Source organism: Camponotus floridanus, unplaced genomic scaffold (assembly GCF_003227725.1).
Source record: "Camponotus floridanus strain SB8 unplaced genomic scaffold, Cflo_v7.5 scaffold209, whole genome shotgun sequence".
In the NCBI taxonomy this organism is placed as follows: domain Eukaryota; kingdom Metazoa; phylum Arthropoda; class Insecta; order Hymenoptera; family Formicidae; genus Camponotus; species Camponotus floridanus.
Genome location: NW_020229336.1, coordinates 159,584 through 175,839, shown reverse-complemented (window position 1 = coordinate 175,839; position 16,256 = coordinate 159,584). Strand labels below are relative to the sequence as shown.

At 35.8% G+C, this 16,256-nt stretch overlaps 2 protein-coding genes across 3 annotated transcripts in view; one reads left to right on the top strand and one right to left on the bottom strand.

Annotated features, from left to right (window-relative positions):
• Window positions 1-16,256, bottom strand: part of LOC105254757 (probable 2-oxoglutarate dehydrogenase E1 component DHKTD1 homolog, mitochondrial) — a 100,051-nt gene that overhangs the window by 75,122 nt on the left and 8,673 nt on the right. The window contains exons 3-4 of the mRNA XM_025408408.1: window positions 5,048-5,267; window positions 4,475-4,821 (exon numbers count right to left, since the gene is read on the bottom strand). Coding sequence (XP_025264193.1) covers window positions 4,475-4,821; window positions 5,048-5,267 — 567 coding nt within the window. The remainder of the gene's footprint in view (window positions 1-4,474; window positions 4,822-5,047; window positions 5,268-16,256) is intronic.
• LOC112637826 (putative nuclease HARBI1) lies at window positions 13,906-16,000 on the top strand. Of its 2 annotated transcripts, XR_003122759.1 has the most exons (4): window positions 13,906-14,042; window positions 14,182-14,492; window positions 14,593-14,986; window positions 15,069-16,000. XR_003122759.1 is itself a non-coding variant. In XM_025408405.1 (3 exons), exons 1-3 carry the CDS (start codon window positions 14,517-14,519, stop codon window positions 15,427-15,429), a joined length of 744 nt encoding a protein of 247 aa, XP_025264190.1. In that variant the 5' UTR covers window positions 14,489-14,516; the 3' UTR covers window positions 15,430-16,000. The 2 variants fall into 2 exon arrangements, 1 of the variants encoding a protein (XP_025264190.1); XM_025408405.1 differs by lacking the exon at window positions 13,906-14,042 and having other exon boundaries at window positions 14,489-14,697; window positions 14,785-14,986.

Genomic DNA, 16,256 nt, shown 5'->3' with positions numbered 1-16,256 from the left:
CGCATAGATTGTAATCAACCGAACGCGGACTTTAAATCGCGGCGCCGAGAAATAAATAGTTCCGTGAAAATACTTGTCGATTTCGAGAACTCGAGATTTTCGGAGCATCGGAATCCCTCGCGAAAAAAGCGCTGCAAAAACACGCGCCGTCTCGCGCTTCATAAACACAAGCCGGCGTTCGAGATCGAGACCGAAATTAAAGCTGCATTTATTGTCGCGTAGTTAATCGGACAACACAAATATTATACACAAATATTATACACACACACGCTCACACGCACACACACACGCTCACACACATACACACACACATACACACACACCTACTCTGTACATACACACACGTTATTAAAATAAAACACGTTAAACTGAACACATCGCGTATTTTCATTTTCACGAACCTTGCACCGGCGATCTATCTGCGTTGCGAAAAACGCCCGAAAATACGACCGTTACAACGTGATATCTACGTTCAATTTGAGTAAAAGTACGATCTATTGGAAAACTCATTTCTCAAAAAATTACAGCAATATATCGAACAAGATAATAATAACTATTCTTTGGTGTTGTGTGCAAAACAAATTTCGGGATGTCAAATAAACAGTGTTAGAGAAAATTAGCGAAAGAGAGGGATTTTTAATGGGTAGGGAGTACCGAGTTGGTAATAGACTTGGTATTCGAGTCCCACATAACTTACCGAATCGCCCGGTGAGTATGCATAAAATGCATTTTCCCCTCTCTCGTAAAAAAAAAAAAAACGGTATAATATAAAAAATAATTAAAGTGAAAATGTGTAACAATAAAAAGTAAATAATAATTTTAGTAAAAGTAATAATAACTTCGAATAAGCAAATGAGAGAGACAGAGAGTGAGGGGCAGAGAGAGAGAGAGGGAGAGAAAGAATGAGAATTATGTATTCGCATGTGTGTGTATGTAGCGACTAGGGTTTCCAATCCCGGGATCTCGGTTCCCGGGATCCCGGGATCCCGGTCAAATTTACGAAAATACTCGGGATTCAACATTACAAATCCCGGGATTTTTCGGGATTATAAAATTCACTATTTAGAATTTTTAAGCGTACGTATAACATAACCGGCACCCGTAAATTATCGGTGGCAAGCGGCAGGTGGCAGCATAATCAAATGATCATGTCGCTAGCGCGTATTTGTCAGTATACAATTATAGGTTAGAACAAATACGTACTCGTTTTACCAGTCTTTTTACATTAAATATAAAAACTAATTTTAATTCGTAAAACATGGAACAACAAGATGTTACGTATATTACACATAAAAAAGATAAATGTGATACATCTGTATGGTATTATTATTTAAAAGCTGTAGATGGAAAAACAGCAAACTGTAAACAGTGTAACGCTGTGTTAAAGACCCTTGGTGGCAGTACAAAAGGTTTACATACTCATTTAATGTCTAAACATAACAAAAAGATTAATGATAACACTTCAAACTTGCCTGGACCAAGTAATATAAATGACAGTGAAGTTGAAGTGCCACCAATGAAACGAAAAATCTCCAATTATTTCCTACCTTCTGAAAAATCTTCATGCGATGTAATTTTAGCTCGGATGACTGCTTTAGATGGATTGTCGTTTAATCTATTTGTTACTTCACAAGATTTAAGACAACTTTTGATATCAAGAGGTTATAATGATTTACCTACTTCTGTCACTACTATACGTAATAGAGTTGTGAATTATTCATTGCAAATACGAGAACGTCTAATTAAAGAAATATGTCAATACAAAGCAAAGGGAATGCGTTTTTCATTAACTTTTGACGAATGGACATCCACAGCTAATAAAAGATATATGAATATTAATGTACATTGCAAAGAGAAATTTTGGAGTTTGGGTCTTATTCGTATTCACGGATCTATGTCTGCCAAAAGATGTAAAGATATTTTAGAGCAATGTTTGTATAAACACAGCATCTCACTTACAAAAGACATAGTTGCTATAGTTACAGATGGCCCTAACATAATGCTAAAAGTTGGAAGAATAGTAGAAACTGAACATCATTTGTGCCTAGCACACGGTATACACCTAGCTGTTTGTGATGTTCTTTACAATAAAAATAAAGAATTACAACTAAACACTACAATATCGGAAACTCTAACAAATGAAATAGTTGCCTCACAAATAGAAGACGATTGTTACAGTAGCAATGATGATGTTGATGAAGATTTTACAAATCCGCAGATGGGATTAGACTTTGAATCTATTTACAAAGATATTGAATTATCAAGTCAGAATGAGATTAATATTAACAAGCTAGTGAAGAAAATACGTAAAACTGTTGTCTTGTTCAAGAGATCTTCAACAAAAAACGATTCTATTTTACAAAAATATGTGAAAGCAGAAAAGGGAAAAGAGTTATCTCTCCTTTTAGATTGTAAAACACGATGGAATTCTCTTTTAATAATGCTTGAACGATTCCTTTTTTTGAAAACATGCATACAAAAAGCTTTGATTGATTTAAAATCTCCTATAATATTTGAGGAAGATGATTTTAATATAATTGCTGATATAATAGACGTGCTTACTCCAGTGAAATTAACTGTGGAGGCATTATGTCGTCGAGATGCAAATTTGTGTACGGCAGATGCAGTTCTTAAACTCCTTATGTCTGAGATATCCAAAAAACAATCATATTTAGCTCAAAATATATTTCAAGCTTTGAAGACTAGAATAAGCCAAAGACGTAAAGAAGAATTGTCCGGAGTTTTACAATATTTACATAAACCCGCATTTAATGATGAAGAGGAATTTCAATTATTTCCTTTGCCTAGCCAAATAATTATTAGAAAACAATTAAAAAAAATTATAGAAAGATTGAACGCTAATGAAAATTATTGCAAAAAAAACATATAGCAACGCAGAAAACGAAAGTGAGCCAAAAATAATAGAAAAAGAGCCATTAACTTTAAAAGAAAAATTTCAGCAACAAATAGAAAAAAGTATGCAAGTAATAAAACCAGAAACTCAAAAATTAAATGATTTAATGTCAACCTTAAAAAAAGAAATGGCTCTTTTTGAATCAGTTGGGAAAAGAGGGCATCATCTTGATTTGGCATATCAATATTTAATGTCAATACCTCCAACAAGTGTGGAATCTGAACGAGCGTTTTCAGCAGCTGGATGTATTGGAACTAAGATCAGAAGTCAACTTGGGGATGCAACTTTAGATGCATTACTATTTTTAAGATCATTTTTTCAAAACCAAAGAACGAAATAAGATCTTGATTTTTAATTTTAAAAGCTTTAGTTTTATTTATAATTTTATTTTCAAGACTGATTTTAATTTTATTTAATGATTTTAATATTATAGATTGTTTTTTTTATTACTACTAAACTAAGATTATATTTTATAATATATCTAGTCTATATACATTAAGTATATAGACTAGATATATAGTTCTATAGATATATAGACTAGATATATAGGTATATAGTTTATAAATATTTCATTTCTTGTAAAAAGTAATTTTTTAGTAAAAGTTATATCTTTCATTTCTAATTTAATAGAAATTATATTTTTTATTTTAGGTTTTAATTATTGTAAAATTTATAAAAATTATCTTTATTTGTGAGTTGCGTTTACATTCATAATTTCTAATTTTTACGTAAAAAAGATAACGTTAAATTTTATTTTACTTGTATGTGATTTTATTTTACTTGTATGAGATTTTATTTTAATAAGTTATAAGTTTTTATTTTAATAAGTTAGTTTATTTTAATAAGTTTTGTTTGATTTTAACTTTCTATTAAAAGATTCTTATTAATAGTTAATGTTGGATATTTGATTAATAATATAAATTTTATATATATATATATATATATATATATATATATATATATATTATTCTGTTTTTAATTACATTAATAAAATTATAAATTAAAATTATATTCTTATTTTTATATATAAGGGAAAGTGGGGCAATTTTTTTTACTAAATAAACTAATAAACTGTTTTTTTGTTTTTTGACTCGCCTACCCTGTATTATCCAACTTTCTCCTGTACATGATCCTGGGATTGATCCCAGGATCCCGGGATATAATACAAAATATCCCGAAATCCCGGGATTATAAATCGTCTTCGGGATTGGAAACTCTAGTAGCGACCAGCTAATCGCAGCGATCGCCCCGCGTAAGCACCCGCGTCTGACGATGATTCGCGTCACCCTTGCCTGCCTCTTGTATTCGACCCGTTATAAGTTAATTACTTCTTTTAATAATTCGAAAACTAAGCGTCGGACGAAATTTTGCCAAAGGAAAAATCGTCTTAGAATTGACTCAAAAATGTGTCATTTCACGGACAATATACTTATTTTGAATCACCCTGTATATATATATATATATGTTTTCGAGATATTTTAGCGTTCCGAGACTTTTTGGAGACTCCGTATATATACATGCATGTGTGTATGTGTATGTGTGTATTTTTATATTTCTTACTTGAATATTTAGAACTTTATCACTCCATTGCCCAGTTTTATTTCCATACGCAGCTTCTTGAATTGCTTGCATAATTCCTCGTGTTTTACCCATTGACACCGGATTTACTGTTTCCAAATGTGAAGGATTTCGAAGCATGGACACATGAAAGCTTCTTTGCTCTATATTGAATTTGGTGGAATTTATAAGATGGCTAATCACATCTCCGGTACATTTAGTTGTATCCAAAAATTCAGAGAATCCCCGTAATTTACGAAATAATTTTTCTGGTGGAAAATTTAATAGCCCGGTTAATAAATTAAGGCGGCCACGATGTGCCGCACAAAGGATGACGTGTTCCAAATTATCTAAAAATGATATTATAGCAATTAAAAAAATCTTTGTATGATATATGCTGTTGATATTGAAGAACAATTTATTAAAAAGAATGAAAATTTGAACCTCAGTAAAAAAGTATTCTCAAAAATGTTTTCAATGTTTTTATAGAAAAAAAAACTATTTTTTTGCACTATCGTGCAATCAAATTATTGTGAATGCAATTATATTTGATTTATCTAAATATTTTCTAATTACCATAAGCACATAATTTAAACAATTCGTGAAAGAAGGCCATCATACTTTCGACTCCTTCTCCTCCATATCTCTTTAGACTAACAAATTTTATGGCCAAAAAATTATCAAATACTTGACTTTTAAGCATTTCTATAGCTATTGTTTTACATGTTTCATCATCTAATGGCTCGTTTAAAGTTGTTTCCACCATCTCGGCAAACCATTCTCTTTCTTCTTCTGTCTATTCAATCAAGAAAGAAATCTATTATTAATGCTCTGGGAGAAAAAAGATTATATTAGGTGTATAACTAAGTTTCTGCGGTTTTTTAAAAAATGCATTTATTTCAATAAGAAAATGAATTAATCAAAATTTAATCCATTGTTTTCTATGAGTTTTTTCCATCTTTTTTTCAAAAGTTGAATTTCGTGATGATAGAACGACTTGTTCTTTCAAGCAATCCATTGATCGATGCATTTTTACACTTCTTCGTAATTGGAGAAGTGTGTATTGGCGAGCACATATTGTATTGATCGGGAAAGGTGATAATCCGATGGGGTCAAATCTGAAGAATAGGCTGGTGCGGAAGAACTTCGTATTTGAGTCCCAATAGTGTTTCTTTTACGATTTTTGCAACATGAGGTTGCACATTGTCATGCAAAAGAATCACTTTACGTCGATTACTAGCATTTTTTGCATCAATTAATCATTCAATCGGTATAATTGTTATTGGTAACGGTCAACCGTAATTGTTTCTGCAATTTTATTTAAATCAAAGTAGTGAAAAAGTACATGTCGAAAAAATAATTTATCACGTTTCATTTTAAATAGATTTAGAAAATATCTTTTTCACAAAAAATGAATCTTTGCGCACACAATTTTATTGACAAATGCCTAACTTCACTACATTATAATATATATGTATATATATATATATATATATATATATATATATACAGGGTGAGCCATTTTAATTTATCCACCCCAATAACTTTTTTATATTTGAATGTACAATAAAATGTTTCAAATAAAAGTTGCTTGACTTCGAGGGGGACAGAAGATGGATGGCAAAAATTTGACCTTGAATAGTCATTTGAAGGTCACATAAAGGTTATCTTCAATTTCTTAAATAGAACCACCTATTTTTTATTGCACATTCTTGTAGCTTATCTCGAGAGCTTTCCAAAACACTATAATTAAGTACCTTTTTATTAAGTACTTTTTGAGTTATAAGGCTTGAAATAATTTCTTAATTTTACATAAACCATAAAATATCCAGTAAACCATTCATTTTTCGATTATCTTACCTTCATACTTTTATGTACAAAATAATGAGAGGAATCAATTGGTGTAAAGAAAACATACAGTTGTTTTTAAGAAAAAATATGGAATTGTTAATTGCAAATTACATATTTTTTCTTAGAAACAACTATGTGTTTTCTTTACACCAATTGATTCCTCTCATTATTTTGTACATAAAAGTATGAAGGTAAGATAATCGAAAAATGAATGGTTTACTAGATATTTTATGGTTTATGTAAAATTAAGAAATGATTTCAAGTCTTATAACTCAGAAAGTATTCAATAAAAAGGTACTTAATTATAGTGTTTTGGAAAACTCTTGAGATAAGCTACAAGAATATGCAATGAAAAATAGGGGATTCCATTTGAAAAATTCAAAGTGATTTTTATGTGACCTTGACGGTGCTATTCAAGGTTACACTGATATTGCTACGTAATGCATTACTTGAAACCTTACAACCTTTGTCTGAAACATTTGTTTCTAAAATGCATAGTTTTCGAAAAATTTAGGGGTTTCCATACTTTTGCCTCACCCTGTATATATACTCGTATATATATATATATATATATATATATATATATATATATATATATATAGAGGGTGGCCATGTTGGGTTGGAGGAGAGACAGGCCGGAAAAGAGTAGTGGAGTGAAAGTGGAAAGAGTGGAGGATGGAGGAGTAACGGAAGTGTGAGAGTTGGAGGAGGGAGAGGGGAGAGATCGAGGATCAAGAGAGCATGGAGGTTGTGATGGGAGAAGGGTGGAGGAGAAGAACGAAGGAGTTGGAAAATGTGAGAAGAAAGTGCTGAGTAAGGAAGAGTGTGGAAAGGGGGAAAGAGTGGAGGATGAGGGGTGAGTGCGGTAGATGGGAGGAAATGGTACGGTAGGACAGAGTTAAGGAAGTGGAGATTAGAGAGGGCGCTGGGGGTAGAAGAGTGGCGGACGAGGTAGAGAGAAGGAAAGAAAGTAGATGGCGCGCGAAGGCAGTAGTATCGAAGGAAGGATCGACAAATCGACAGATCGATAAGAAGATGGTGATTGATGATAGCACGTGTGGCGAGAAGGATCGGTGAAAATGGCTGGAAGGTGTGATGGTGTGGTGGAGGAGCTGAGGGAGATAAGGAGGGTGATGGAGGAGATGGTGGGGCTAATGAAGGTAGTGGTGAGTGGGTTAGAGAGGATGGAGAAGTGTGGACAGAAAGAGAAGAATGAGGGGGTTAGGAAGGAGGAGTGCGGTGAGAAGATGGAGGAGAGGCGGAGAGGAATGGGAGGAAGGTGGAGCGGGAGGGAGACAAGAGGAATGATGAGGTGAGGACGGAGGCGCAGTTTTTTCAGAAGGAGGAAGAGACAGGAACTCGGAAAGAAGAGAGAGGAGCGAAGGATGGCAGGGAGGACAGAGGGGAAGAGAACAGGAGGCATAGGTCGGACGGGAAGGAAGAAGTGGAGGTAGATCGAAAGCAGGAAAGGAGGAGGCTGGAGCGGAAGGGAGGAAAGGAAGCTGAAGTGGAGGAAAGAGTGCAGACAGAAGAGGACGGGGGAGGGAGGAATGATAAGAGGGGAGGGAAGGTAGAGAATATGGAAGAGAGGAGGGGGAGGTGGCAAGTAGGAAAGTCGGAGAGGAAGTGGGAAGGAGAGAATTTAGAAGAGGAAAGTTGTAGGAAAGAATGGTGGGAGCTGGTGGTCGAGGAAGAGAAGAAAAAGAAGGAGAGGGGTGAAGATGGGAAGAAGGAGAGAGAGAAGAAGAGAGAAGAGAGGAAGGAAGAAGAGGACAGGGTAAAAATGGAAGAAACATGGAGAAGATTTGAAGAAAGGAGAGACATGAGGAGGAGGAGCAGGGAAAGGAGAGAGGCAGAGAGGAAGGAGAAGGAAAGAGAGAAGGAGAGGAGAAGGAGGAGAGAGAAGAGAATGAATTTAGTGTGGAGAGGGATAGATGGAGGTAGTGCGGAAGAGAGGAGGAGGATAATGGAGAGAATAATGGAGGTGGAACTAGGAAGGAAGGTGGAGGTAGGAGAGGTAGTAGAAAGGAGAGGGACGGCGGGCACGGTACTAATAGTAAGGATGGCAAAGAAGAGGGATAGGGAAGGGATTTTAGAGAGAGGTGAGAGGATAAACAGGGACTGGAGGATAGGAGTAGACGAAGATCTGACAATGGAGGAGAGGAAAGTTAGGTGGAGGCTAGTGGAAAGGGCGAGGAAAAAGAAGGCAAGGGGGAACGAGGTAGTGGTAGGGAACAGGAAGATGTGGGTGAACGGGGAGGTTTGGCGGTGGGATGCAGAGGAGGACAGGTGGACGGAGGGGTCAGAGGGTTCGGAGGAGGAAAGCGCGGAAGAGAGATATGAGTGAGAAGGAGGAGTAGGGGAATTTGAAGGATAGGAGATGAAAGGGGGAGGATCAGGGGGGAAATGGAAAAGGGGGAGTAGAAAGGGGAAGACGCAGAGATTGAGGTGAAAGGGGAAAGGATGATGAGAGATGGTAAGGTCTGTGATAGGGGGACAGGGGGAGGGAAAAATGAGTGGGGGAATATGTAGAGAGGAGGAGGGAAAGGTCAGGGTTTTGTAGTTAGATTTGTTTCAGATAAGAAGGTGGAGGTAATGCGAAAGGAGAGACAAAGGAGGAGAAGGGTAGTGAGGATTAGGGGAGAGGAAGAGGAGCAAAAGGAAAAGGAGAGAGCCCCGTGCGGTGGAGAGGAGGAAGAAGGAGGTTGTGGCGGGGTAAAAGCGGAAGAAGGGAAGGAGAAGGAGAGGACATGAGGCGAAATAGAAAGGAGAAATGTGGAGGATTAGAGGAGGAGAGGTGTTAACAGGGGGGGAGGCAGAGGGAAATGGTGAGGGGTGGCCGAGGGGAGGGAGGGGTGTTAGATTGTATGGCTGCCCAATGGTCAGGTCGGAGGGGATAGGGGGAGCAGGTGTTGTACAGGGTTCGGGAACACTCCCTTGAAAAGCGCCATTGTATACCGAAAAGGGAAACAATAAACTTCTATCTATCTATCTATCTATATATATATATATATATATATATATATATATATATATATATACAGGGTGTCCGTCGATTTCCAACCTTAATGAAATAAATAAGTAGATTGGCTCGAATTAAGAAGGAATGACCTGTATTGTTTTGGGATTGTCGCAATAATTAACGAAATATTAAATAAAAAAGATCGGCCAATCTGCGTGAGTAAAAGTGCGCGGCGACGAGAGTCATCCCACCGTAATCCGATACTACGAGCGCGGTGAAGCGGTGGGCGGGTCGCTCTCCGAGACATGATGGTGATTTGCGATATATCGCAATAATGCGCCGAAAAATGACCCGTCCCCCCTTTTCGTGGCGAGAAAATGATGCGCTATCATTTCCACACCACCTTGCGGTAGATAGCATGGTGCGCTTTTTTTATAGTGGTTTCCTCCATAGGCCTATTCCACTCTCAATTTAAAAATTATTCAAAATGCCATTTACTATACGCTGAATATATCGTAAATGTAAAAAATTAATGGACAGTACCTTTACAAAAATTGATTCGTGGTAGAAAATCTCTCGATAAAATGTATTGCACACGTTGATAATGTGATACGATGATAAAATTCTTCAAGAATCCTTTCTTCATCTCGTACACGAAGATGCACTGCTGGACCGATTATCCCGATATTATACACGACACTCAGTTTCACATAATTATTGCACAACACGTAAAATTGTACGGCCACTTGGTTTTCGTGCACGCCCGAGAAATGATTCCATGTAAATTGCGGCCGCACGATAAGTATTTTCTCCCGCTAGTCCGTATGCCACAATCATATCCGTATATTCCTGCAGAGTACACTTCATTTTCTCTGTTAATTTACTACGCAAACACAAGATTTTTATTAAAACGTCTTAGCTCTCGCACGCTGTTACCAGACTGCGTACGCCAGCAGCACGCAACTACAGCTGACAGCTGAGCGGACATGTTAATGTAAGCGTACGTGTGAGTTCGACGCCTGCGCACTATGATTACACTCACATGGCCGCTCAGCTGTAGTTGCGTGCTGCTGGCGTACGCAGTCTGGCAACAACGTGCGAGAGCTAAGACGCTTAGTAAAAATCTTATGTTCGCGCAGTTAATTACCAGTGAAAATGAAGTATACTCTGTAGGAATATACGGACATGATTGTGGCATACGAGCTAGCGGGAGAAAATACTCGTCGCGCGGCCGCAATTTACGCGGAACGATTTCCCGGGCGTGCACAAAAGTGGACGTACAATTTTACGTGTTGTGCAGCAATTACATGAAACTGGGTGTCTTGTGCATAATGTCGGGATAACCGGTTCAGGAATACGTCTTCATGTACGAGATAAAGAAAGGATTCTCGACGCATTTTACGAAAATCCTGGAACTAGCGTGCGTCGTGTAGCATATGAATTTGGTTTTTCGCGATACGTGGTACGTGTGAACGAATTACACCGGTATCATTATCAATGTGTGCAACACATTTTACCGAGGGATTTTCAACTACGGATCAATTTTTGTGAAGGTACTGTCATCATAAATTTTTTATATTTTATGTAATTTTTTACATTACATTCAGTAAAACACTCTCGATAAATCATACGCAGAATTTCTCGCGCAATGTCGACGGGATTTATCTTTCCCGGACATTATTCTATGGACCGATGAATCTACTTTCACTCCGAACGGTGTATTTAATTCACGTAATTATTTACATTGGGGAGAAGAAAATCCTCATCTCGTTCGTCAAGGCGCATTCCAATTTCGCTGGTCCATAAATGTATGGGCTGGAATAATCGGGAACCAAATAGTAAGAGTAAACTATAAAATTAAAGCAATATTTTTCTTTTATTGCGGCTTCAATGCGGCTAAAAATTTTCGTTTAAAATTTTCAGATTGGTCCTTATTTTCTTCCGCCGCATTTAAATGGCGAAATTTATGCGGATTTTTTGCAAAATGTGTTAATAGAGCTTCTCGAAAATGTACCACTTCACGTACGAACGCGGATAATTTATCAGCACGATGGAGCTCCTGCGCACTTTAGTCGAGAAGTTCGCGAGATATTAAACGCGCGTTTTCCAGATAGATAGATGGGTCGTAATGGTCCAATCATCTGACCAGCACGGTCGCCAGATCTCAATGTCTTAGACTATTTTGTATGGGGCCATATAAAAAGAAGATCGGCATCAAGCTACGGAAGACGAAGTACGCGAAGCCATTGTTGCGACCTTCGGTCTCATTACGCCAGATATGGCGCACCGTGCAACTCGTGATATTGTTCGAAGGGCCGAACTTTGCATACGAGAAGGAGGGCGGCATTTTGAACAATTTTTGCATTAAATTGAGAGTGGAATAGGCCTATGGGGGAAACCACTATAAAAAAAGCGCACCATGCTATCTACCGCAAGGTGGTGTGGAAATGATAGCGCATCATTTTCTCGCCACGAAAAGGGGGGACGGGTCATTTTTCGGCGCGGTATTGCGATATATCGCAAACCACCATCATGTCTCGGAGAGCGACCCGCCCACCGCTTCGCCGCGCTCGTAGTATCGGATTACGGTGGGACGACTCTCGTCGCCGCGCGCTTTTACTCACGCAGATTGACCGATCTTTTTTATTTAATATTTCGTTAATTATTGCGACAATCCCAAAACAATACAGGTCATTCCTTCTTAATTTGAGCCAATCTACTTCTTTTTTTCATTCAGGTCGAAAATTGACGGACATCCTGTATATACTCACGCAGATTGGCCGATCTTCTTTATTTAATTTTTCATTAATTATTGCGACAATCACAAAACAATACAGGTCATTCCTTCTTAATTTGAGCCAATCTACTTCCTTATTTCGTCAAGGTCGAAAATTGACAGACACCCTTATATATATATATATTTAATTTTTATATATATATTTAATTTTTATAATTATATATATATATATATATATATATATAATTATAAAAATTAAATCAAAATTAGCATAAGAGCCACAGCGCAGTAGGAGCGCAAGGAAAAAAACAACACTTCCTTCTTATTGATTGTTGTTTATTTCAAATCTAAATACTGTATAAATAACGAATGTTTCTGATCATCTTCGATTTTTCCTCAGCGCGATTAATAATATAAAAACAAACAATTGCATTATAAATCTTCTCCTCGACGCGCGAGTGACGCGAAACTGCATCACGCGGAGATCTAGTAAGCCTGCTGCTTCCAAAAGTTCATCAAATGTATTAAAATTTGCCGTTTAGAATCACAGCAGATCTAATAAATCGAGTAAAAAATTAAATGCCGATATTCTATGTAAATTCTTGTTTAAAATTGATCATTGGAAACATGACTTATCAGATTTCACGTTTTTTCTTTTCCGTTTTTTTTTTTTTTTTTTTTTTTTTAAAGAAAAAGCAAGGAATCTAGTGAGTCATGTTTCGTTCGTTATGCTTCCAATGATCAATTTTAAACATTAAAAAGAATTTATATAATATCGGACATTTTTTACTCGATTTGTTAGATCTGCTGCGATTCTACATAGCAAATTTTAATACATTTGATGAACTTTTAGAAGCAGCAGGCTTGCTAGATCTCCGCGCAATGCAGTTTCGCATCACCCACGTGAAGAGGAGATATAATTATTCTCTCTTTTTTACAATGCAATAGTTTGTTTTTTATATTATTAATCGCGCAGACGAAGGATCGAAAACGATCCGAAACATTTGTTATTTATGTAGTGTTTAAATTTAAATAAACAAAAATCAATAAGAAGGAAGTGTTGTTTCTTCCCCTGTGCCCTTACTACCTCGCTGTGTCTCTTATGTCAATTTTGATTTTATTTTATAAACTTCCAAAAACGACCCACGCTCGATTGTTACGAATTTTTGTAGAAATATTGTAAATGATGTCAAAAGAATGTCCTTAAGCGGATTTTTACCGATACATTTAATGCTAAAAATATTTGGGAATTATTTACTTATACGCACCTTCCGATTTCTCACATATGTTATCAAGATCACAACTCTGAGTAATGTTATGAAGGTTTCAGTCGGCAATCACTGTTTATTAAAAAGTTATAAACTAAAAAAAGTCTAATAAATAATATGTAATTTTATGACTTCGTGTACAAACTGTGTCGTCGTTTAACGTTGTTTACCTTTTTTATATTGAATTCAGATAGTGGAACAATGATAGACTTCTAAGTTTTTGATATTTCTTATGACTTTGAAAATATTTAAGAAAAGGAGTTAATACAAGACAGATTGTAGTAAAGTTAACATGAAGTTCTACGAGTTTCTCGCTTTAACAACAAAATATAATAAGTTATTGAACTATTTGTGTGCGAAAAATGTTACATTTGTAACTTTCTATAGGTGAGTTTTCATTGCTGCTACCTCGCTACAAGCGGTTGGCTCGTGTTTGATGATATGACGTCACAAATAGTAACCGAGAAAAAAAACGTTTCGAGCAGGTAATGCGTAAACGCGTTAGCAGTTTGTTGCTTCACGTATCATGATCAAACTGGATCCAAATGTGAGGTTATCTGTGTTATTGTATTGTATAATGGAAGTAATTGATGACGATTTATCACACATTGTGAATATTTGTCAATTGCAACCCACAAGCAGGGTTGTCCTTTCCCTTTTGAAGGATAGAAGAACTCATTTCAAAATAGGAATAATTGCTAATGAAGAGTGGGTGACCCGTTACATTGATCAAGATTTTCATAAACAATTTAGGTAAGGAAGCATAAAGCAGCTTCGTTGCTACATTTCTTATTTATCATGTTGTCAATGTTATTTTTTTTTGACATTCATTGACTTCTTAAGTAGATTGTTAAGCGGATTCCCTGTCCAAATTTGTCTCTTGCTTGTACAGGATGATGAAAAGCACATATTGGGCCCTTGTCGACATTGTCCGACCTTACTGCCCTGTTAAGTGCCAAAGAGGTGATGCACCTCTAATGACAGTTGAGAAAGCTGTCTTGATGACATTGTGTTATCTGGAGAAGCATGTGCCCTTGTCTGATATAGGCGATCGATTTGCTGTGGCTCAAAGCACAGTTTTCAAGGAGGCTAGAACTATTATTCATATATTGTGTGATCTTAGCAATACATTTATTGTTTGGCCTAAAGAGAGCGAGTGTGTAGTGCTGAGCAGGCAATTTGAGGCACGTGCGGGATTTCCTGGTGAGCACTTTGTATGGCTTGGCTATGTCACTTTTAAACTTTTTTTTAAGACAATGCCTCTCATGCAGGAACTTTGTCATATCTTATTGTCTTTTGTCAGGTGTCATAGGAGCCATCGATGGTTGCCACATTGAAGTCCTATCTCCAGCAAACCAGCAATCTAGCTACATAGATCGCACGTGCAACTATTCTATTACACTTCAAGGTGGGATTTTATGATTAAGCAAAACAGTATATTTTTGCCGTTAATATCATAACTCTCTCATGATAAGATTAGCTTTTTATTTTGTAGGAATTTGTACTGCAACAAAAATAGTTACAAATGTATCTATTGGAACATCTGGTTCTTGTAATGATACTCGGGTTCTAAAATACTCCAGCGTCTACCGGACGATAATGCTAGATAGAGTAGAATCCATGTTCTTTAATGAGAATTATCATTTGATAGGTGATAAGGCCTATCCTAACAGAATATGGTGCATGGCACTTTTCAAGTAAGTTGCAACTTTTTTGCATTTAAATATGTGCTGTTATGTTCCGTCATGTGAACAGCATCTTAATGCTGCCTTTGAACAGGGATTTTGGAAACCTTACTCCAAGACAGAAAACGTACAACTATCATCACAGTTCAACCCGTATTGTAATAGAGCACACGTTTCTTATGAAGGGCAGATGGAAGCGCTTAATGAAAGTTAACACAGAGATTGCCAAAGTTAGTGACATTGTACTGGCCATCTGTGTTTTGCACAATTTTTGTTATCTGCACAACGATGAGATGATTCAGAAAATGATTGGAGATAAAAGACACATGGCTAAGCAACATGTTCTCAAGAATTATGCAGACGAAGCCAGCAAAATACAAGGCGCAGAAAAACGCAACAGAATTGTATGCCTGTTCTGGTTCTCTTTTAGAAAGATTTCTTTTATTGATAAATAAATGAGAACTAGGTATCTGAAATAAAACAATTCAACAAATATTGTCTTTGACATTTATTTCTCATTTATATCTCAAAGTACATATTTGCAAAATCAAATGTTACTTCGACAGAACTACACTAAATAATATATACAGAAAATATGAAAAAAAAAGAATAACATTGTCTTATACATATTTTGTAACAAAGATAGAAACTCAAAATAAAAAGGTACTCAGATATAGCGAATTCGGCTCTTTGCCGAAATAATTAACGAATATTAACGTAAATAAAACTACGATATATTATACAAATCTGGACTTTCTGCAGTTTCTCACACTGTGAAATGACTAAGGCACTTTGGCAATGACAAGTAAGTACATAATATCATACTGGAACCTTTCTGTAATATCCCTTAACTTAAAGTAAATAATAGTATAAATAAAATAGTAATATAGTTGTAATAATTTAACTTAAAGTAAAATAATGTAATACTTTGGCATTTCAGTATAAGTACATGAAAAGTGAGGTAGTCATGTTTAAATGGAATGATAACACTAATGCTAAGCAATCCTCTGTACTAACATAAATTATAAAAAGAGACATCCCAAGTAGTGTAAAAAAATTTATAAAAAATGTTTTAAACTCATTTTCAAAGATATCTTAAAAACGTTAAAATAATTAGTTAAATTACTTTTTATTCATTAAAAAAACGTTTATTTTAATGTTTAATGTAATATAAATATTTATTTAACGTGTATTAAATATTTATTTTATTAATATTTCATTAATAAAATATTATAATAATAAAATAAATATTTTTTATTTACTTATAAATAAAAAATTGTAA